The sequence below is a fragment of the Xiphophorus hellerii genome, chromosome 11 (genome assembly GCF_003331165.1).
Source record: "Xiphophorus hellerii strain 12219 chromosome 11, Xiphophorus_hellerii-4.1, whole genome shotgun sequence".
NCBI classification, from domain to species: Eukaryota; Metazoa; Chordata; class Actinopteri; order Cyprinodontiformes; family Poeciliidae; genus Xiphophorus; species Xiphophorus hellerii.
This window is the reverse complement of record NC_045682.1, coordinates 24545487-24567673: the sequence shown is the minus strand read 5'-3', so window position 1 is coordinate 24567673 and position 22187 is coordinate 24545487. Positions and strand designations below refer to the sequence as shown.

At 36.1% G+C, this 22187-nt stretch overlaps 1 protein-coding gene across 1 annotated transcript; it reads right to left on the bottom strand.

Moving 5' to 3' along the window:
• Nucleotides 1-3454: 3454 nt before the first annotated feature.
• unc119a2 (unc-119 lipid binding chaperone a2) lies at nt 3455-20427 on the bottom strand. Its single transcript, XM_032575497.1, has 5 exons — nt 19679-20427; nt 7346-7459; nt 6043-6142; nt 5758-5930; nt 3455-4029 (listed from the first exon to the last, which is right to left on the bottom strand). The coding sequence occupies exons 1-5, from the start codon at nt 19929-19931 to the stop codon at nt 3917-3919; spliced, it is 753 nt and encodes a 250-aa protein (XP_032431388.1). The 5' UTR covers nt 19932-20427; the 3' UTR covers nt 3455-3916.
• Between the last annotated feature and the right edge of the window lie 1760 nt (nt 20428-22187).

The window sequence follows — 22187 nt, the reverse complement described above, 5'->3', positions numbered from 1 at the left end:
CTTTTTGTGCCTGAAAGCTGCACTTTATTACTTTACTGCTGTAAAAATGAATGGAAAATTTGTGGCTCACTTTTAGGTTTTCTAGGCTCTATAAACTAATTTTGAGGATGTAGTGAATACAACAATCTCTCAGGAACCAGTGAACTCTTTAGGTCATTCTTTACTCTTACTGTTGGGAAACCTATTTATTGCGATAAGCAGCTTTGGAGAAACGTACTGTACAGTCCTTCTGCAAAGTCATCAGTACAGGTCACTGATACTGAAATGTAACAAAGCTCCTTTGTTTCTGCCGTCTGCACATCTTTAGTGCGTTTCCGTCTTCCCTATCAGGTCACATGTTTTATTGGCGAACTGAACAGACTTTCTTATGTTAGTGGTATCAAAATAGCCAATTTGACCTCAAATGCTTGAGCTGAACGCAAACACTGAAAAATCCATCATAGCATTCACATCAAGGACACTTTGAGCATGACCTACATAAAGCACGAAATTGATTTTTAAAGCATGAAGAATGAATTTCTTCCACTCACATGATCATAAAAATAAGAAAATATTTTTTTACTGTTTATACAGTAAAAAAAATACTGTGTAAGCACCCTGGTTCTTCTAAGAGTCCAAATGAACCTTCGTCTCTTATTTCAGAAATAAAAGCTATTTACTGTTATTTTGAAACAATACTCCTTACTAACTAATACTGTACTGCTTGATTGTTTAGTTTTATTATCTGTTTGCCAACATTTTGTTTTTAATAAATTATGCCATCTTGCACTGCAAACCAAAGGATCTTGATTAAATATTTTATCTTAAGCCCTATTTAAGCAGAACTTTCTTATCTTCGATTTCATTCATCATCATGTTTCTCAATTTGTCCATTCAGAACTGAACTCCTGTTTTCAATACGTCACTACATTGTGTCTTTCCCCCCTCCGAAAAGGTGAAAGCAGCAAATCAATAGCAGACAGGTGTTAATAAATCTTTGTACTGCGTGTACAGATGGATAACTGTGAGATAAGAGGCTGCCAACAGGATGATGCAGATGTGAAAGGCCGCTCTCTATCATGTTCATTACGAGAAAGAGTGTAATAAACTAAAAATACAGAGGTCAAAGGGAGAGCGTGAAAGTAAAGTTTTATGCTTCTTCTAAATTACCTGTAATATGCAGGGGATCTAAATCAATTCAGATTTCATTAAAAAGCAATTTTGTTATTTAATTCAAATCAAATAGTAAAGGCTTTATTAAACCCAATGTTATGTGTTTTAAGTTTTTACTCTTGTTAGTGGTTTACAGCTAGTTATCTAAGCCCTTATCGTACACAAAAACCTTGGAATATATCACTGTTTGCTTTTTTTGAATTAAATTAATTCAAAAAGTGAATTAAAAAATAAAGTCAATTAAAAAATAAATGTTTTGTCTGTAAAGTTTTAATATCTTAATATGCATTTGTCTGTTTTCTGTTTGTTTCTCAGTGAGCACTAAGAGTCGGGACACTGTAATGCTTCAAAAAGTCCAATAAATCTTTATTGTTCATTTCTTGAGACTCACCAACATCTGGAAACTTTAAATAAGTTCAAAATAATTTGTACGACTCACAACAAGTCATTTAAAAATCTCTTCTATATATTTATGAAACATGTTCCAACAAAACATTCAAGTCAATTTGTTTAATTCCCAATCAAATCCCGTCACATTTTTAAACTTTTACCACATTTTTTTTTGCAACTATAAACCAGAAACGAATCCGGGCCAATGTGAATCACATAAAAATGTGTCATCTATACGGATCTGAAGACACATCTGGTTTCCTTTCAACTGATTGCTTGTTCTGCACTCCTCTGGTTCAACCAACATGTAGACATATTTTAAATTAGTCAATGACACAACTAATCAAAACATATAATGCATCAAACCAGAAAATATGTAAAAACGAACACCTCCCCTCCTAAAATTCAGACAATTATTTGGATATTTCTGATTGAAGTGTGCATATTACAGTTTAGAGGCATCTCATGACAGATCTCCTTCAAACAAAAGGAGTTTATGAAGCACACTCAAAATCACTGGAATATGTAGAAGTGAAAATAAGAGAAACAACTATGAGGCAGAAATCAAGAGAAATAAATTATTTGTTTGAAGAAAAAAATATCTAAAATATTTTATTGTGCTACGTCTTTCAAATGTATATTTTTCTAAACCAAAAGTTTGCCTGAAATCGTAATTTTTCATCCTTCCTGCAGAGAGGAGATGACAAACTTCACTTTAAACCAAACAATGAAACACAAGGCTGTTAAAAGTACAACCAAAGCACAGATGACAAAGTGCATTTCTGTCCACATCAGACCAGCCACCTTTATGAGTTTCTCTGTAAAAATTGTCGCACTTTGAGCACATACAGCACTTACATACGGCCTACAGTTATTACAGGTCAACGTAGTCGACAATCAAATCAGGAACAGAATGAGATGGAGCATAAGTCTCATGAACTTCGAACTAATCACTGCTTACTGTGGAGGAAATGAACTAATAGCTTCTAGAAATCTACTTGACCTTTGGGAGGCAGATTAGAACATTGCTGACATTTAAATAATATTCTTTATTTTACCAGAGAGGTGTTCATGCCTCAAACAAACTTTTACACAGGGAGAAAAACACACACAATCGTACAAAATGGCAGCAGACACACTCATATATAGATTTTAAAAAATCACCCGTTGAATCAAATGATCACAATCCTCCCAAAACTGTTACTGAAGACCTAAAAACACACGTTTAGAAGTGTGAGATTTGTTCCTACAGTGCCTTGAAAAAGTATTTATACTAGTTGAATTTGTTCACATTTGGTCCCATTACAACCACATACTTTATATTTGCACTTGGATTTTCTACGGATGGTTTTGAAGTGGAAATAATATTTTTAATATGTTTTTTTTTTTTACAGGTTTCACCCCGTGATGAAACGTGGCGGTGGCAAAGAAAACCTGTTGGAGCCTCCAACAGGTTTGTGCAACCATACAGCTGCAGTTACATCAAAACATAGCCATGTGTTGGCATGGCCTAGTCAAAGTCCAAAAGCAAATCTGACTTTGAATCTGATGCTGTACATGAAGTACAATAGAAAATTGTGATTAGGCCTGTCGCAATAAGCAATAAATCAATTAATTGCATGATAAATTAAAACAAGCACATTAATTTCAATTTGAATTATTTATTGTTTTTCCATTTTTTTCTCTTTCTAATAAAAATTGGATGATAAAAAGTTTTTTCAGTGGGTTACATTGGTGTCAGCTAGCTCTTTTTTTGAAGGACAATTTTATTTACAGAGACTTCGTAATTCATTTTAACTGTTGTTTCTGTTGTCTTTGTTTATTTATTTTCTATTTTTAAGATGTTTTCCATTTCCAGTGCTAAAAGTTTATTGATCTTTGAGAATGTGTTCTTGCATTTTTATTCCCTTACTTGAAAATATGATCATTTATTGCAATAACTTCTGGAAAAATTAATTTTGTGATGAAATCAGAAAAAAGTCAAGAGTTATGAATACTTTTACAAGGCTCTATGATTCCTACCATTATCTACCTGAATAAAAAAAATAGTTTCTATTATTATTTGAAAACTTTTTTTTAATGACGTGGCTAAAAACCATCTGAAATGTAAGCATCGCTTTTCTGCTGGTTTATTATGTTACAAACACACTTTGTGTCTGTGTCCATGTGTGTGTGTTTGTGTGTATGCAGCTTCTTACACACAAACACACTCTCAGATTATCACAAACCCATCTGCTGCTGAATGGAGTCGTCTCAACAGGAGAAAGACAAACAGAGCAAACGAAAGACAGGAAGTTGAAGCCAAGGCTGTCCTCTGGCTGTCCCACAGGTCGGTCCATTAAGCCACCTGTCTCCTGCGGCGAAGGCGCCGTCTCTATGTCCCGCCGTTGTATGAGTAGTCTGCCTTGTTGTGCATGACCAGCTTATTGTCCACAAAGTAGAAGCTGTCAGACTGCGTCTCGTAGGGGTGCAGGACCATCTCTCTGACTGTGGGTGGGTGCAGAATCAACACGTTAAAGCTCTAGTTTATAACCTAGATTTTAGTGATAAACTCTGACCTGAACCTTCAGAGCCACATAAAGACAGTTACAAAGTCAGCCTTCTTTCACCAGAAGAACATTTAGCAAAGTGGAAATTAAGACCATACAGTGTACCACCTTTAGAGTGCGCTGTTTTCCCTTAGGGAGCACGGAAGTCTACTTTGTCATTTTTTGTTTGTTTGTTTGTTTTAAACTTTATTCTATGCACTCCAAATTACATTTAATGCTGGTTCACATTTGTGGAGTAATCTGGGAATAAAGACTCCAAAACTTATTTTGTGTCTAGTTTGACCTTAATTTCACCAGATCACAAACATCTCCATTATTACAGGACTAATCCTGTTTCTGAAACACTGACGTTGGCTTGTGATTCAGTTCTATTTCAAAATAAATAACACTTAGACTTATACAATCTGGACTGCATTATTCCACCTTATTAAGTCACATGTTTGGGATCTGTAATACAATTTTTGTTTGTTAAAATAAATTAATGCTTTTAAATGTCGACCTAATTTAAAAACAATCCAGAACCAATTTAAAACCCACAGCAAAGGAAAAGACTGAACTAATTGTAAGAACGCAAATAGTTGTTTTTTTTACAGCATTACCTAATTAGTTATATTTCAGCAAATATCTCTTCTTATTCATGTCTTTTGTATTTTTTCTAATAGTAAGTGCTTTGTCTCCGTTAATGTGTCCATTATTTACTCTATTTTGTCTATTTTCTGTACATCACCTTAGCCAAATGTGACTTTTTAAAATGCTTCATAAATAAAAACATCTATATTTAAATGGATTTTGATTTTCCATAGTTCTTGACCATGTTCAGCTTTACGTTTTCAGCCCAGAGTTACTTTCATTGACAAAATCCTCTCTGTTTTTTCACGTTAAATTTGTCCATTTTCAATGCTTAAGAAGGCATTACTTGCATAAACGGCGCTAATATTATAGATTTATACTGCAAAATGTCTTCCACTGTTTCTTTTACGGGAAAAACTTTCAACCTTTCCTCTGTCGCCCCCATGAGGTTGATGACTAAAATATTTTTAACTGCATGAACATATAAATGAACATAAATGCAGCTCTCTCATAGGGCAGTAATTCAACCAGCGGCCCGCTGTTTTTTTGAGTTAAAAAAATGTTTAAAGTTGACAAAAAATGTGAAAATATCTCTTGATAATTATGTGTTACTGGAAGATTAGTACCTGAACACCAATCACAAAGTATGGTGGCTGACAAGTGCAAACATGCAGCAAACGGCGAAATGAATTGTAAACACATGTAAAAAAAAACAAAACAAATACAATGGAAAAGCAATGCAAACAAAAAATGCTGCAATAACAGAAAATACAGGCAAAAACCTTCAAAAAATGCTGCAATCACAAACAAAATGCTACTTGTTAATCTGGTTAAGCCGTTTGCATCTCTCAGCCACCATAATAAAGTCTTAAAAAATCCAGACATTAAAAAATAGTAAATAAACTATTTTTATCCTGGTGGGGGTACCACTAAAGCCTGGTGGCCCACCAGGCTTATCATACACTGGAGGAAACCCTGAAACTTCACTATCATTCTAAGCTTATTAACAAACTGATTTTGCAAAATGTTCAATCATCTTTGAAGCTTCCTTTACCCAGAGAGGTAGATAAATTTGTGCTGCTGTGTAACGACTTACTGGTGTCCTCTGACAGAGGTGGGAATTCGTAGATGTGCTCACAGGTGTTCTTGCTGCTGGGCATACAGAAGCCAAACTCAAAGTCGAAACTCTTGAGCAGCTTCTCCCTGAAATAATGTCTCTCAATCATCCGGAAGTTTTCTATAGGCATGTCACCGACTGTAAACTCGACCCTGGATGGATGAAGAATAAGAAAAGATGGAAAGGTTATGAGCGATATAAATTACCACACAGTTTTTAGTTCAATCTACTGCAGACTGTAAATGCAGATTAATTTATACTCACGTGGCTCCAACCTGCCGCAGTCGGAGGAAAGCAGGGGTGAACTGGTAACGAACAAAACGGCCGGCGTTCAGGTCGATATCCCTCTTCTCTCCTGACTTATCTAAGATGGAAACCAGTTTCAAAATAAATAAAACTCTCACATTTAACATAAAAAAATTTATGCTAAAAATGCTCAAATACCAATAGCAACCAAAAAAAAAAACATGCAATAGAAAGGTTTGATTTTCACATCCCCTGAAGTTTTCTTGTTTTTGTTTGCAACCACAAATTTCAAAAAGTCTTATTGAGACTTCGTGGGCAGATGACATGCTTTCCACATTTATGAAAAATAAAAGTCCTAAAAAGTGCTTTCCTCCATCTTGAGCTCAAATGTTTTGTGACCTATGATCACATTTTTTCCCCACATTTCCCTTTATTTAGATCCATCCATTTCCCAACTCTCAGAAGTTTAAGTGTTAAAAGAAAATCATTCCCATAGAAACGGTTTTCTGGGTGATTTGCAATGTCAGTTTCCCTACCACTAAATTTTCTTCACTAACGAGTCTCTAAACACTTCAAAAAACAGATTAGATTAAATATCGGAAAAATATGCTTACTAGGTTTTATTTAAGAACATCTGAGTAAAGAACCACTTTGTCACAGGGACCAACACACCATTTTAAAATTTCGCAATATTTTCAAAACGATTTATACCAGGGGTCTCAAACTCCAGTCCTTGAGAGCCGCAGTCCTGCAACTTTTAGATGTGCCTCTGCTGCACCACACCTGAACAGAATAATTAGGTCATTAAGGCTCTGGAGAACTGATCTACACAAGGAGGAGGTCATTAAGTCATTTCATTCCAGTGTTTTGTGGCACATCTAGAAACTGCAGGACTGCGGCCCTCGAGGACTGGAGTTTGAGACCCCTGATTTATACATTTCATTCTACCTCACAAAATGGCCACTATGTACTGTTGCTTCATTTAAAAAAAAATTCCTACAAAATACATAGAATTTTTGACAGGACAAAAGTAAAAAAAGATCAAGGGGTAAAACTATTTCTTCCTAGAAAATGAAGGGAAAATTTCCTATTTGTTAATCTCTGTCCAACTGAACACTATTATTGCTTTATTTTTCTTTATTTTTCTGTGAAATACTATATTTTTCCAAAGTTTATAAACCGGACAAGTAAAAAATACTATTATGCGCATTAGGGTAATATCTCTGTAGCTAAATATATTTTTTAAACCCTGTTGTTTGTATACCACAGCTCAGATATTTGATTAACTAAAACAGCTCTCGTCAGCTGCTCAAGGACTCGCCTGTGGACGGAGGTTTGGTGATTTCAAACAGCACTGTGCTCGTCTCCATGTCTCTGATCTTGAACCTTGTGAAGTCGATGTTGAAAACATTCTCGTCTGGGCTGCAAAGATAATCTGCAGGAGGAAAACATAAAGAAGAAGAAGATGTTTAAAATAAGACCACAAAAAGGGAACAGTGCTGCATGCTAATTAAGATGTGAACTACTAATTTGCAAACAAACAGATGTAATGCTTTATAAAAATTCACCAAAATCAATTATTTTTATCCAGTCAACATTCGTTAAAATCTTAAATATTTTCTTTTCTTTGTTTTATTGAATAATGTTGGTACAATGTGTTGAGAAGGCCTTTCCAGACAGATACAACATCAGCACAAACACACCAGCAGCCAGAGAGAAAGCCAAGTGAGTTATTTTTATTCCTCTAATCCTCCCTGCCCTTACCAGGCAGTGTCACTGCTTATTAGAGTTCCCCAACAGAGCAGACACTTCCTGCTTTCTGTCTGATCCGACATCCATGCAGATGCTGCTGCTCTTCATGCCAATCACGTCAGAAGCCATGAAATATAAACATTTCAGAGGCTGGAGGTCACAGCGGACTGGCCTTCATCTGAGTAAAAGAGGGTCAGTTTGTGAGTAATTGTGTTTTTGTATGCCACATCCATCTACTGGTGCAGCGTCTGCTCATCCTTCTCATTGGATTGTGAGCTTTTTCGCAGTTTCTCTTTCTGGAAAGGCTCAGTCTCCTCCAGCTATCTGCTGTGTCAGCTCATAAGAACCAACCACATCTGCCGGCGCAGAGAAACAGAGGAGGAAACAGCTTCAGAGGGATGATTTAACTGCTAATGATGCCAGCTCTGACCGGACAGTCAACCCACCAGCTGTCTTAAACTCCTGCTCAGTAACTCTTCCTTTCCTCTGGCTTTTAACGCTAACTCTGTCTTTTATTGTTTCCACAACGTTATAACAGAGAAAATTAGACTCCTAACATCTGACAACAAACATGTTTCAATTGCATCTCTCATATAATGGTTGTTTTTGATTGTGAGTTTGTTTGAAACACATTTTGAATTGCATTTATCCAGAGAATCTTCTTCTGCCGACAAAAGAACTTTGAGACTGGGTGTGCATCGGCGTCACCATAAACCAGGGGTGTCCAAATTGTGGCCCGGGGGCCATTTGTGTCCCACAATGTGATTTCGTGCGGCCCTCGGGCACAGTACAAAAATGGCAGCTCAAACTTGTAGGTCGATGCAGTTAAACAGATCTTGCAGTGAAATGCTCAAAAAAGATACAGAGAAAGTCTTCTAAATATGGAAGGTACAACACAACGTACTAAATTAACTAAATTTCATAGTAAGCAGGATCACAAATGTTCAATGACTTTGTTGCACCTTTTCGTAAAATTTTAGTAAACTCCAATAAAAAGGAAAAGTTTTTGGAGAATGGGCGACCCATGTCCTGTTCTTGTTGCTAAGAGTACACACAAAAAACATTCATATATATATATAATAGAAAAACCATCAACATGGTTGTTTGTTGTTGAGTGGGTAAAAATTGTTAGCTGGATCATTTTTGTCCCATGTGACAAAAAGTTTGCACCCCCCTCTGCCATACAAATAAACTTGATTGATTAAATAAGAAGTGGTTTACTATGTTTTATTTTCTTTGAATTAGTTCATTAATGTTCCTACATTTTAAGAGCAAATGACCGAATGTGTTCGCTTATGGAAACCTTAGAGGACTACTGACAACATTCTCCAAAAGTTTTTTAATTTTCTCTACTGATGTAGCCCTGAAGATGAACTCAATCCTCAATCCATGGATGCTGTCAACTCCTTTCCCTGCAGGGGGTAAACGCTCTTGAAGAAGAAGTAATTTATTCTGATGTCTGCTCTTCTGTCAGTCTGAATGCAGAGCTCAGCATTTCTAAACACATCAGCTCTGCATACTGCAATCCAGCTGCACCCTCTGGGTTTTCACACAGTTTTAGCAAAATTCAAACCAAGACAAACTGTTTTCGACATAAACAATTGTTGATGAGTACCCCCCCCCCCAGTCTCTACGTTGTTGGCTCATTCTTCTGCTAAATTACTACTAATCATCGTCTCTGAGCCTCCTGATGAAATCCCCTGAACGCAATAATGCTAAATTAGAGACAGCGAGTTTGTTCTGTGTGTGAGAATTTATGTGTGTGCTTATAAAGGTCAGTCTGAGCTGTTTACTGTAATTTACACAGTCTGTGTCTGTGACCTCGGATATGTTCCTCACACAGCCACCCAAGGACAACCTGCGGCTGAAAACCACTGAAGCAAGCTGCAGTTTTTCACCGCCTGCTCTCCTCTCTGGTGTGACAGCAAACAGCCACATACACGCCATGCTTTCACCAGGCCTCTCTGTGTTTTTGTGTTCAGGATTTGATTTCAAAGCATGCAGTCAACTGTCTGGTTGCTACAATTGGGTCGATTTATGACACTAATGTGACTATAAGCAGTCAGAAATGAGCTGCTGGGTGACACTCTGCTTCTGGAAACAGGAAGCTGGTTGGCAAACCACTTCTTCAATCAGGAATGATTCAGCTGCCACTCCAGACTGTCTGTTCAGCGTTACAACACGCCATTTTTCACACGCACATCTTATTCTCTGCTGCTAATTATTATTTAGAGCAGCACAATATATCAAATATTAAAACATTTTCAAGATGATAATCAGAAAGTTTGAATGCAGTATTTGGTTGGGTATAATATTTCAAGACAAAACTTGATAACACTTTATTTGAATGGGTGTGCATAAGACTGATGTGGCACTGTCATGAAAGAGTCTTTATAAATATTTACGACTGCTGTCATGAAGCGGTAAATAATGTCACTATTAATGCAAAGTTGCACTAAAGGTTGCATTAAAAGTTCATTAAACGTGTCAACTTTGCTTTATTTGTTAAATAATGACACTTTCAATGCAATGTTCAATTAAAATTTGCATTAAAAGTGTCAGATTTGCATTAAAAGTGTCATTTTTTACAGAAAGGCACTTAATGACATCCGTTGTAAACATTTATGAAGACTCCTTCATGTTTATGACAGGTGTTGTCAGTCTTATGCACACCCCTTCATGTTACCAAAAAGGGACTACGACCTTTTTACGTTTCCGTAAATTTAGAGCAAAAGTACAGCAGCTAAGTCAGTTTTTCTCAATATGTGGTCCGCGGGCGCCCTCTAGCGGCCCGCCAGGTACTGCATGTAAACAACCGTTTATTTTCAGTTACGTTAGCTCTTAGCGCGACGCTACAGTTAGCTTACCAGAGAATTGTGTTTATAAATAATAATGGATAAATGGCTTAAAACCGGGTCACCAAAAAGAAAGTCTGAAGATATCGGTGGAAAGTTTCTCAGGGTGAGTTGCAGGACTTTTGTTTTTGAACAATATTACGCCACAAAGCATGCAGCAGGGATGCAGGTTTAGCTACGGCTGCACTCAATGCGTTGTGTCGGTGACGTGTTTCTTAAACTGGAAAGCTTATAATCTATTCTTTCAAAATCTGCAAATAACCCAAAACGCCCTAGAGGACGTGTTCATGGTTTTATTGTCTTGTGGCCAGTCACATTTACAAAACAGCGCCATCCTTCTCACCTTCAACAAAGACAATCAGTTACAAGACTTGGCAACGTAATTTTTATAGTTTCCAGTTCAAATATCTTAGTTCACTTAAAATAAGACAAAACTGACTTACAAGTAACTTTCCAGCAAGATATATGAGATTTTTTTAAAAGTAAATAATTCCTCAATTTTGATGAAAATGTTCTAGTTCCATTGGCAGATTATTTCACTTCTAACAAGACATTTTTCCCATGTTACAATTTAAAAAGTCTGTGAATGGAACTAGAACTTTTTCATTAATATTAAGCAATTATTGACTCTAAACAACTCCTACATCTTTCTGAAAAGTATAACCTATGAGTTAGTTTTGTCTTATTTGAGTGCACTAAGATATTTCTGCTAGAAACTAGACCAATAATACTTGGTGAGATTCTGTGTTTTTGGAGTGCACACAGGACAAGCAATTTAAAAAGACCAATTAACGTAATAGTGAAGTTTTTGGACTATGGGAAGAAGTCGGAGTACCCAGGAAGAACCCAAACATGCACAGGGAGAACATATAGAAACGCCCCAAGCCAAAGAGAAAACACCCATTTAGATTTTACTTACGGAAATGTTCGACTATAAAGTTGCTCAATGCCACATTCATTGTAAAATAATTATAATAATTTAGTGTGCTCCTTCACTACAAACGACAATCTAAACTCTGGATCCAGTTCAAATGTTGTTCCAGCAGCCAGTGAACGCTGGAGGAGCCTTCCAGGCACATGAAACCATATTAAGAGCTTATAAACTCAACATGCCTGCTGGCAAAAATAACAGCTGACACTGATAATGGGATCTAGTTTAGTGTGTCCCAGTTCAGTCATAGAATAGGTTCATCCGCCATTACTGGGAGTTTCTGCTGTTTATGGCACATTTTATGTGGCTAACTGCAGTTCTCATATTACATTATGGTCAAGGCACTTTCTTTTTGTAATTTTTGAATAAATCAGAGATTTTTCTTTATGAACATCTGGAAGGATTATTACGTTGAAAAACAAACAAAAGAAACACTACCAACGACATCCAGATGACTTTGTAAACAATGAAGAAAGAGATTTTTGTCTTTCATTTCTTCTTTTTGTGCTGTCTCTATTTAAGGCCACTTCCTGAGTTGCTCTTTATAGAAACAAAACTCAACTTCTGCTTTAGGATGTGTGAATACATCACTTATTTAAAAAAACATGAAATTAAAAAAAGAGCATGTTTGGTTACATATCATTTTAAAAACATTAAATTCAAAAGATCAACAATGAAACAGAAATATTGAATGTCTACTTGAAGAATCACAGTAGTTCTCTATTTTACAATCATGCTGTTATTTATATATACTCATATATTCAAAAAAGTCAAAAAATAACATGAGGCTGCATAACTAACAGCAGCGTTTCTATGATATTTACATTTCCAAATTCCACATTAAAATGTTTCCAGCTGTATTTTATGACGCCTTAGTTGTATTTTATTGTTTTTTTCTTGCTAATCATGAAGCAACAAAGTGCTGAAGCATCTGATTCAACAGTAAAGCACTTTGTCAATATTTTTGAATATATTTACATCTGTAACATTATTGCTGATCTGGACTGGATTATCCTGGGTTTTGAGTGATCAGTAATGCACCATTTTCTCAAAACGCCAAAAAATACAAATTGGTTATAAACCAAATCCAGTTTAAAAACTTTGGATCTGGATTTAAACACAAAAGAAAAAATTGAGTTTCAAAATTCCAGAAAAACACTTAGTTGGAAAAAAAGCAAGTTGCTACATAGCAAATAGGTGGAAATTTAAGTTTAAATCATTTTAAAAGTTCACTAATTTTGAAAAAAAAAGGGTTTATCTTGGAATAGGACATAAAGTTTGAAATTTTAAGTGTTTTCTCTGTTAAATGTAAATTTTTTCATATTTTTTCAATCTTTTCAAGACTGTGTAGGAAAACTACATTGAGCAAATATGCAAGAACAGAGATGTGGGTAAAATGTTATTGCAGGGAGTAATTTGTCTCTGCATCTAAACCTGGAAATTAAAACAAGCAAACAATAAAAACAATCACAGCTTAATGCTTCTGACTTCTTCCAATATCACTTGAAGAGAATATGGCAACAAAGACACTCCAGGCATTTGGATAAGAGAAAGAAGGCACTTATGCAGCTCATGTGGACTAATCCGGTTTAGTTTCTTCAATGAAGGCAAATCCAGGTAATCAGCAGAGAGAGGGGGCGGTATGTAGGAGGGAGATGGAGGAGTGCAGCGTGGACGGTACCAGATGAAACCAGGACAAAAGACTCATTGCTTTGAGAAGAACAAGGTTATATTTTAGAAAAAAAGTACCCCAAAAAGCCAAATTATGGGAATTTTACAGCTAATCTGGGTATCGGAGCAAAATAAACAATACTCTGGGGCTAAAATCTAATCTTATTTGTTGTGGGAAATTATTCAAATTAAACAGATTTTAATTTTCAATTATATGTTAACATTTCAGACAGTATGGGAGGGTCATTTGGTTATTAATAGTGAGAATACATATGGTGTTTGTATGTAAAACATCAGCTGGTGTGGGAATGTGATATTATGATTGTAAATGTTCTGCTTTGTTTGCGACGCTAACACGGCTACTGGAGTTAATAAAAACAAATTTCCTCTGTCAAGATCCAGTTCTCATAGTTTGATTAATGTGTGATTTAGTGGAGTTCTGAACAGCATTGACTTATAATAAACTCCTTCCAATCCAAGTTGTATACAAAATGTTGTTTGAAATTAAAGAAATAAACTATGAATTAAGAGAGAAGGATTTATTTTTAGAAAACTAAAGGCTGGGTCAAATATTTAAAACAACTTCAGTGAGAGGGATTCAGATGTGGAATAATTGTTGAGATGAGTTAAAACTGTTTTTCACTCTTAAAATTAAAGAAAATTATAAAAATCATCTGCTACACAAATAAAATCAGGTTAATCTCCCTCACCTCCCTTATTCCTTGCTACAATGCAAATAGAGTAGCCTGTTGTGAATGCTAACGCTAACTAGCGTAGCCACCGATAATGGCGAATAAATAGTCTTCCTGTAACCGTAAGTCGTTTCTCTGCCTTTAGGGCATTTAGCAGCGAGTAAATGAGGATGATTGACAGCGCTAAGACCCTCCTCCTGGCTCTGATTGGTTGTTTTTTATCAGTAGCATTGTATTTCTTCAATAACAGTTCAGGGAGGAGGTGGAGAAGATCAATCTTTTCACATATTATCTGTCTCATAACAAACTATGACAGATAATCATAATTTGTAATGATTATGTTATAACAGGATGTCAAACTCATTCTAATTTTGGGCCATATCAAAAACCTGAATGTTCTTAAAGGGCCTATATATATATTTATAAAACCCATTAAACTGTTAAAATATCGATAAATAACTGTTCCTCCAGGATTTTGTGATTGTTTTAGTGTTTCTTTGCAATCAAAATTACACATTTTGTGGTGACAATTTATAAATGTTTGTTAGGAATTTTTACGATATTTGCGCTACTTTATGATTTTAAATGTTTCTTTTTATTACCCGCCATATCCATGACAGACTGTAACTTGGCATACAGTAAGGCCGAGGCAGCAGTCACGGAAACTCAATGTTTTTGACCAATTTTGAGAAAATTTGCAGATTTGTGAAAAACTGGAAGGACTTGTAATTTGAAGTCTAGAGGGCCACATAAAAAGTTACAGCGGGCCAGATTTGGCCCCGGACCTTGAGTTTGACACGTGTGTTATAATGCAGCTTTAATGTTGTTCATTATTTATTTACCACACATCACATTCACCAACATTACTGAATAATGTATATTTTTATAAAATGACTCAGCCCTAATTTTAGGTGCTTAATTGGCCGCTCTAATTGCTTTTGGGAATTAATTTGGGCTCACCCTCTGTCATTTGGAGACAGACTCCAGACCCTACAAAGATTAGGAAGCTAAAGAAAATGGACAGATGGACGCTTCAGCACTAAGAGGCGCCCCTGTTTAAGCCGCTTTGTTCTGTCACAGTCAGCTGAACCCGTCCCACGACGATGGCACTGCTTGAGCCAACCCGACAGGTATGTGTACCGATTAACAAAAACTCTGCCTCAGCATGCAGTGATAATACAACACTTTTTGTCTGCGATCTTTGGAAAACATCTGACAAATCAATTACACGGAGAACAAGGTCTTTAAAAATATTCAAAGTTGGAAATGTAGAAGTAGGATGTATAGATGGACTGACAACATGCAAATTGGATGACATTGAGGTATCAGAAAATTGTTCTCTGCTCTAACTGTCATTTGTGTAATACATTTATTTTTATCTCAAAGGAAAACAACAAATATATCGCAAAAGACAAAAACAGCAGAACATCATCTTTCCATGATGTTCTGAGTTGGACAACTGATGCAACAGCTTTAAAATGGAAAGTGGAGTCAAAAATATTTGGATCAAACCATCTGCAAACCAGAAAACCAATACCATCTGCGCAAAAATCCTAATTAATTCCTAAAACTTGACTTAATTACTAAATGGATCAGGTGGGAGATGCTTATACAGAAGCTAAAAGCTTTTTCAGAACATGTTCAGTCAGAGGCTTCTTCTGATTCGCTGTAATACAGACTGCTACAAGAGATCTTTCCTGCCAACAGCCATCACTGTTTACAATAACATATAATTTTCCTGTGGGACCAATAAAGTATTTTTGAATTTGAATTCAAAATGACACAAAATCTTACCAAGTGTTTTTGGTTTAGTTTCTAGTGCAAATATCTTATTTCACTTGAAATAAGATCAACATACCTTACGGGAGCTTGCTTTAAGTAAATTATTCCTTAATATTGATTTTAAAAAGTACTAGCAGTGGCAGAATATTTCACTTATAACAAGGCATTTTTCCCATGTTGTAAGTGAAATAATCTACCAGTGGAAATAGTCAATATTCAGGAATTATTTACTTAAAACAAGTTCCTATATCTTAGTAAAGAAAATTACATGTAAGTTTTGTCTTTATTCCAGTGTGCTAAGATATTTGGATGAGAAACGAGGCCAAAAATACTTGGTGAGATTTTCAGGCTGAAACACATTTCTGTGGTTTAGGATTGTTTTCTGTCCTCTCTTAGCTTCTCCGGTGCCATCGTGCCGCTTCAGAGAGGGACTCAATTTCAGCCACTTGAGGATTCGTGGCAGCAACAAAACAGACGCAGACAAAACAAGAGAGCGGCTTCAGCGGCTCCTCGGGAGAGAGCTCAGGTTTGCTGTCAAAGCGTGTGAGACGGGGGCCCGTCTCCGTTTCATCAGAGAGCCGCTCCGCTCTGAAACGGGGGGAGAAAACAGGAAGTGTGTGGGAGAACAGAGATGCATGCTCTGCTGGCTGTAACCAGTAGGGAGATGCTCCACGTTGCTGTAGCGATTCAAGCGCGTATCCGCGTTGCTGTGGTGATTCTCACATGCCTCCTCTGGCTTCTAAGCGATGACGCCAGGAAAGTGACAGTTTTTAAGACTAATACGCGTGCTGTTTAAATTTGATGGCTTCGCTTTACTCACAGCTGCTGCTGTTTTAGTGACACTAGACAGCTTACAGAAGATACCAGACATTTTGGCTGTGAGTAAAGACGAGCTGAGTAAGCTGTGGTTATTATTAGAAAACTGCAAAACAACCGAAACACTGAGATTCTTTAAATCAAGACTAAAAACACACCTGAATAATAATAAATAGAATATTGACCAACGTATTTGATGATAGAACTCGAGAAGATGTAATATTTGTTATGGATTTCTCAATTACTTTTTATTTTTGTTTTTACCATGTAAAGCTCTTTGAACTGCCAAACAAAAAGTATGTTTTTTACTTGAGTAAAAAAACATATTTTTACTCAAGTAAAAGTAAAAAATACAGCAAAGTAAAAATACTCCTAAAAGTAAATTTTTTCAACAATGTTACTCAAGTAAATGTAACTAATTACTACCCAACTCTGCTTGTTGCTGAAATGACCGATAATATAAACAAACTTGGTTGATTGATTGATTGATTGACTGCTAGAGTGGAACAAAGAGGATTAATCAGAAACTTATCCTCCTGCTTAGTCTGTAAATATGTGACGAAATGAGAAGAAAAGATGAAAAGACAAGAACTCCTTGTGTCATCTCTTACATGTACAATTATTTGATGAAAATGTTAAATTTCAATTAAAACGTCAGCAGTGTTATGGAGTTTAAACTTCCAACTGCCTCTTTAAAAAGGTGCAAGCAAGTCCAACAGTGTGTTTGTATGTTATAACACTCTGTAGCCAGGTTGTGTAAGCAGCCTTTAAATAGTCAAATGTCCTTCTGCCACCTGTTAGCTAACTTACATGTAGGTGTTCTCGTCTACATAAGAGCTTTCCGCCAACTTCCTTCAGATTTAACTGTGACATTATTAAAAAACTAAATTTATAAAATCAGATGAGTGAAAAGAGAAACCAGGATGAATAAGAATGTTTAAAATGTAAGTAGGTTGTCTGATGTAAAGGAAGAAGTTGATGGTAAATTCATTCATTCTTTCCAATTTTTAATTTCTATATTGTTTATGTTTTTGAAAAACAATACAATATAGTATTATTTAGCTGTCAAGTAGAAAAAGAGAAACATCAGATATTATAATTTAACAAAGCAAGTCAGATAAAAAAAAAAAATTCAACATTACAGCCACATAGGGCCCCCTACAGGTCAGGAGGTCCAACGCACTTGAATTCTGAATTTGAAAAGTTAGTTTTTTTATCTCCACTGTCACCACATGCTTGCTGTGGATGAGAAATTGCTGCAAAATTAATGACTGGATGGATTTGATCAGGCCTCTTTTTATTCCTCTTGTAGAATTCAAGCTCATTTTATAAAGTTACAATCACATCCAGTAGATTTTCCTGAGATTCTGTATAGGAAAAGCTGCACATTTTTGTGAAGTCAAAGAAAATTCAACATGGTTTTAGTTTTTTTAGCCAAAAAATAATCAGAAAAGTGTAGCGTGCATTTAACTGTATGTGTAATTTAATTTCAGCATAAATTCAACTGTCTAATGAAGGCCTCAGAGGTTAGTCAGAAACCATTAGTGAACAAACACCATGATACAGAATAGGACCAACTCAGAAGATTATAAAACAACAAGCTTTGAACATCTAATAGATTACTGATTAAGACAAACAAGAAAGACAAAGGAGCTCCTGTTGTTTGAAAATGCTCTTTGTGAAAGAAAACTAACAACAATATTAATTTCTACAATGTGCAGCACAATAATGCTAACCACAGCTTATTGCTCTAATCAAGTCTGACTAGTTCTTTGTTGTAATTGTGACTTATGGGAGAAGCTATGTGAAGCTCAATGCATCCAGACAAATTTTATTGAAAATAAAAATAAATCGATCCGAGACAGGAAGTCAAGCCAGTTTCCCTGATCCTTGCTGTAAGGCATGGGAGTGGCAGTATCATGCTGTGGGAAACATTTCTTTACAGGGAAGCTCAGAGTATATATGGATGAAGGTCAATAAGATTAAATCAAAGAAAGAAAACCTGAGAGGCTGCAAAAGATTTGATCTGCACTATATATCCAATAACGACTCTTAACTCTTTATTTTATCCTCACATTTTTTGTGATTGAAATTAAAAAGTTTGCAGAAAATGTTGGTAATTGATCGTCAATATTGTCATTGGAAAATCAGATAACAGCTTTGTGATTAAATGTCTTTCTATTGTGGAGTCCTAAATTACAAATAAAGATTTATCAAGTTTCTCTTTGTAAATTTGCAAAACTTTAAGTTGGTCTCTCATAAAATCAAAGTTGGGTAGTAACGTTTACTTAACTTTTTTGGGGAAAAAATTACTTTTAGGAGTTTTTTTTTTTTTTTTTTTTTACTTTTATTTGAGTAATTTTATTATGAAGTATCTCTACTCTTACTTGAGTAAAATTCCTGGATTTTCTACCTACTAAAACAAACATATTTAAACTAAAAATACAAACACGCAACCTGCAGTTTTTGCTAAAGTTTCATAAGTTTCTTTATTGAAAGAAACTAATTTGGAAAATGTTCTTTCGCCTGGTTTTGTTATTTATATGAATTATCGTAATTTTTGTCCTTAAAATACCAAAATATCCATTTAACTTTATATTTTGGTCTGTCTGGTAATATAATTTTTAAATATTAAATGATAAATTTTATCATTTGCTCAGTATTTGAGTAGACTTTTTACTTTTACTTCAGTAAAAATATGCTGAAGTAGTTCTACTCTTGCTAGAGTAAAATGTTACTCAAGTAAAAGAAATTGCATAAAATGCAGATAATCGAGTTCTGTTACTGCAGCCTGATAAAAAATAAGCAGGTTAATTAACGGATTCTTTTTTAAAAGCACTCCATGCCTAAATAATGGTTACCTGTGTGATTATTACTCCTGTATTTTTGAACCTAACCATCTCCAGTGGGAGGTAACTGTGACTTCTACCTCAGCAGGTCATTTTTTGGTGTAACATTCACAAAGTGTGTTTGATGTGAGTCAACAGAGCAGAGCAGGTTCAGTTTGAGGTATTTTCTCTTGTGATTCAACAGGGCCTATACATTACATGAATAAGAGGACACAACAATGACGTGATGCATGACTCATATGGGATCTGACACATTTCCAGCACCTTTGTCCTCCCTTCTCCGCGCACCAGCAGCCGTGAACTTACGCTCTGTGATCTTCTGCAAGCCCAGAACATCCTCCGGAGTGATCACCGTCCTGCCCAGCAGCTCCTCCTCCGTGGTCACCGGGACCTCCACCTCGGCCGAGTTGCAGCCTTTCTTCACTTTCATCACCGCCGTTTGCTTCGGGCTGCCGTTGCCGGTGCTGTCCGTGCCGCCGTCGGTGCCTCCGGTGGTTCTGGCTGGATTAGCGTTTGATGGGTCCTGGCTATTGCCTCTGCTGGTACAAGAATAGCTCATTCTCCTCCCTCCCTCCCCTCACCTCACGCAGGGTTTCCAAGATCTGCTAAACAGTTGCCTCCCTCTCTCCCTCCCTCCCCAAGCGAAGGTTGCAGAGTTGCTGCTTGTTATCCGGTCCTTAATTCAAATCCGCTCCGTCTTTATGAACCTCCGCTGTCGGGTTGCAGGTACGCGGCACCCCGGTCCTCCTCCTGCGCGGTGCGGGCTGCCTCTGTTCCCGCTCCTTTGCGCAGCTGCTCTCCGTGAGGGAAGCGATGTTTGGGTCGTGTCAAGTGCAAGTAGACGTCTGAGGGAAATAATCTGCTGGGTTAGAAATTAGAAAAAGAGGCGGCAGATGGTTGCGGCCGTTAAGAAGAAAGAGGAGGAGGAGGGGTGGGATGTTCAGCCGCGCAGAAAGCGGCTGGTGGATCTGCGCACCGTCTGCGCTGCAAGCCATCAGTGCGCACAGCCATAAACATGATGAACAACTCTTTGTGTCTGAGCTCCTCAAAACATTTGCATTGCGTGGATTGCTCTGGAGAAATAAAGGAGTCTCCTGTAATCCACACGATAAAACACAATGCGCCATTTTTTTTTACTTGATGTAAAAAGTAAATCTGGTGTTTGGGTCACCATATGTTATAATCTCTGGAAACTGGAGGGATTAAAACAGAATATTTGCTCATTTTAGCGATCTGATGAGGCACTGGAACTGAAAAAAGAGGGAGGACAACCCTTTGGACCCAGCATCAAAAAGGGACTCCATGTTGTCTCAAATATTCATTTCCTCTACAAAATGAATGTAAAAGAATAAAAACATACAAAATAAACATTAGAGGTGGACAAAGTCCACAAAAATGTACTTAAGTAAGAGCAGCACTACTTTAACATATTTTACTTAAGTTAAAGTAAAAAGTAGCCATCCAAGAAATTACTCGAGTAAATTTTGGTATTTTTAAAACGAAAATGACAATAATTCATATAATAAACAAAAAAAATAACAAATTCAGACAAGAGAAAATATTTCCAAATCAGTTCCTTTCAATAAAATTATGAAACTTTAACAGAAACTGCAGATATTTGACTTTATGTTTGGTTAAAACAGGCATGTTTTAACCAAACATGTTTGTTTTTCATTCAGTGGGTAAAGAATCCAGAAATTTTACTCAAGTAATAGTAGAGATACTTCACACTGAAATTACTCAAGTAAAAGTAAGAAGTACAGATTAGTAAAAGTACACATTCTTAAAAGTTCATTTTTTCAAAAAGGCTACTCAAGTAAATGTAATTGAGTAAATGTAACTAGCTAAACGCAACTTTGATGAGCATACAATTAAAGTTTGGATGATTTTGGACAAAAGTTTTGAAAACATACTTCAAATGATTCACACTTTCTGCAGATTTAAATTAAAAGTAACTTTTATTAACAGGACTTGAAGTACTACTACAACTTTTAAGTAATCCTGCCAGAGTATTGACTTTAATTTGATTGAGAATCTGTGGAAGTAGATAAAAATTAGCATGATGGTAAGAAGGCCTTCAAAAATTCTTGTAATGCCAATGAGTTTTTCTTTGAGCGATTTATGTCTCGTATATCAGAAACAAACTTTTTGGCTGAATGAAGAGAATTTTAAAATCACATTTATTTGCCTTTATGTGTCCAATATCAGATTGTTTTGTGACAGTCTGGACACCACAAATCAAATAAACTGCTTTTCAAATGTAAGAAAACAAAATCTTGTAACCTAAATCTGAATTGCCATGTCACATTTCATGTACCTTTTACATCAGAGTTTGTCAAAAACTCACATTTTTGGAAAAAGGAAGAGCAGTTAACAAAACAAGTGTTGCAACATTGTGATAGCAGCTCTGATTATTTCACTGTGGTTCAGAGTTGCAGGTTTCAGTTGCTTCTCTTTATGCTGCTTACATGTGCGATAAGCTAATTACTGCGACGTGCTATTTCTGGCTGATGGAGTCTGTCTTCCTAGAAAGACTCACTTCAGAGCCACAGACTGTTCACACTGGATGGCGTTAAAATATTTATGCAAACAACCAAGAGTAAAAAAAATGAATAAATACATTCTGAACAAGAAGAACACGAAGACCCGTCTTATTTTTGTCAAATAACAAACAATAAGTGTGGAACTGAATTTAAGAAAGATGCTGTGCCATGATCTAAAACTGGACATTTATGATAAAAACTATTAAAAATGTCTCAATTAGAAAAACTCTGCATGGGCCCAGGGTGGCATAACCAGACTAGGAAACACTTTT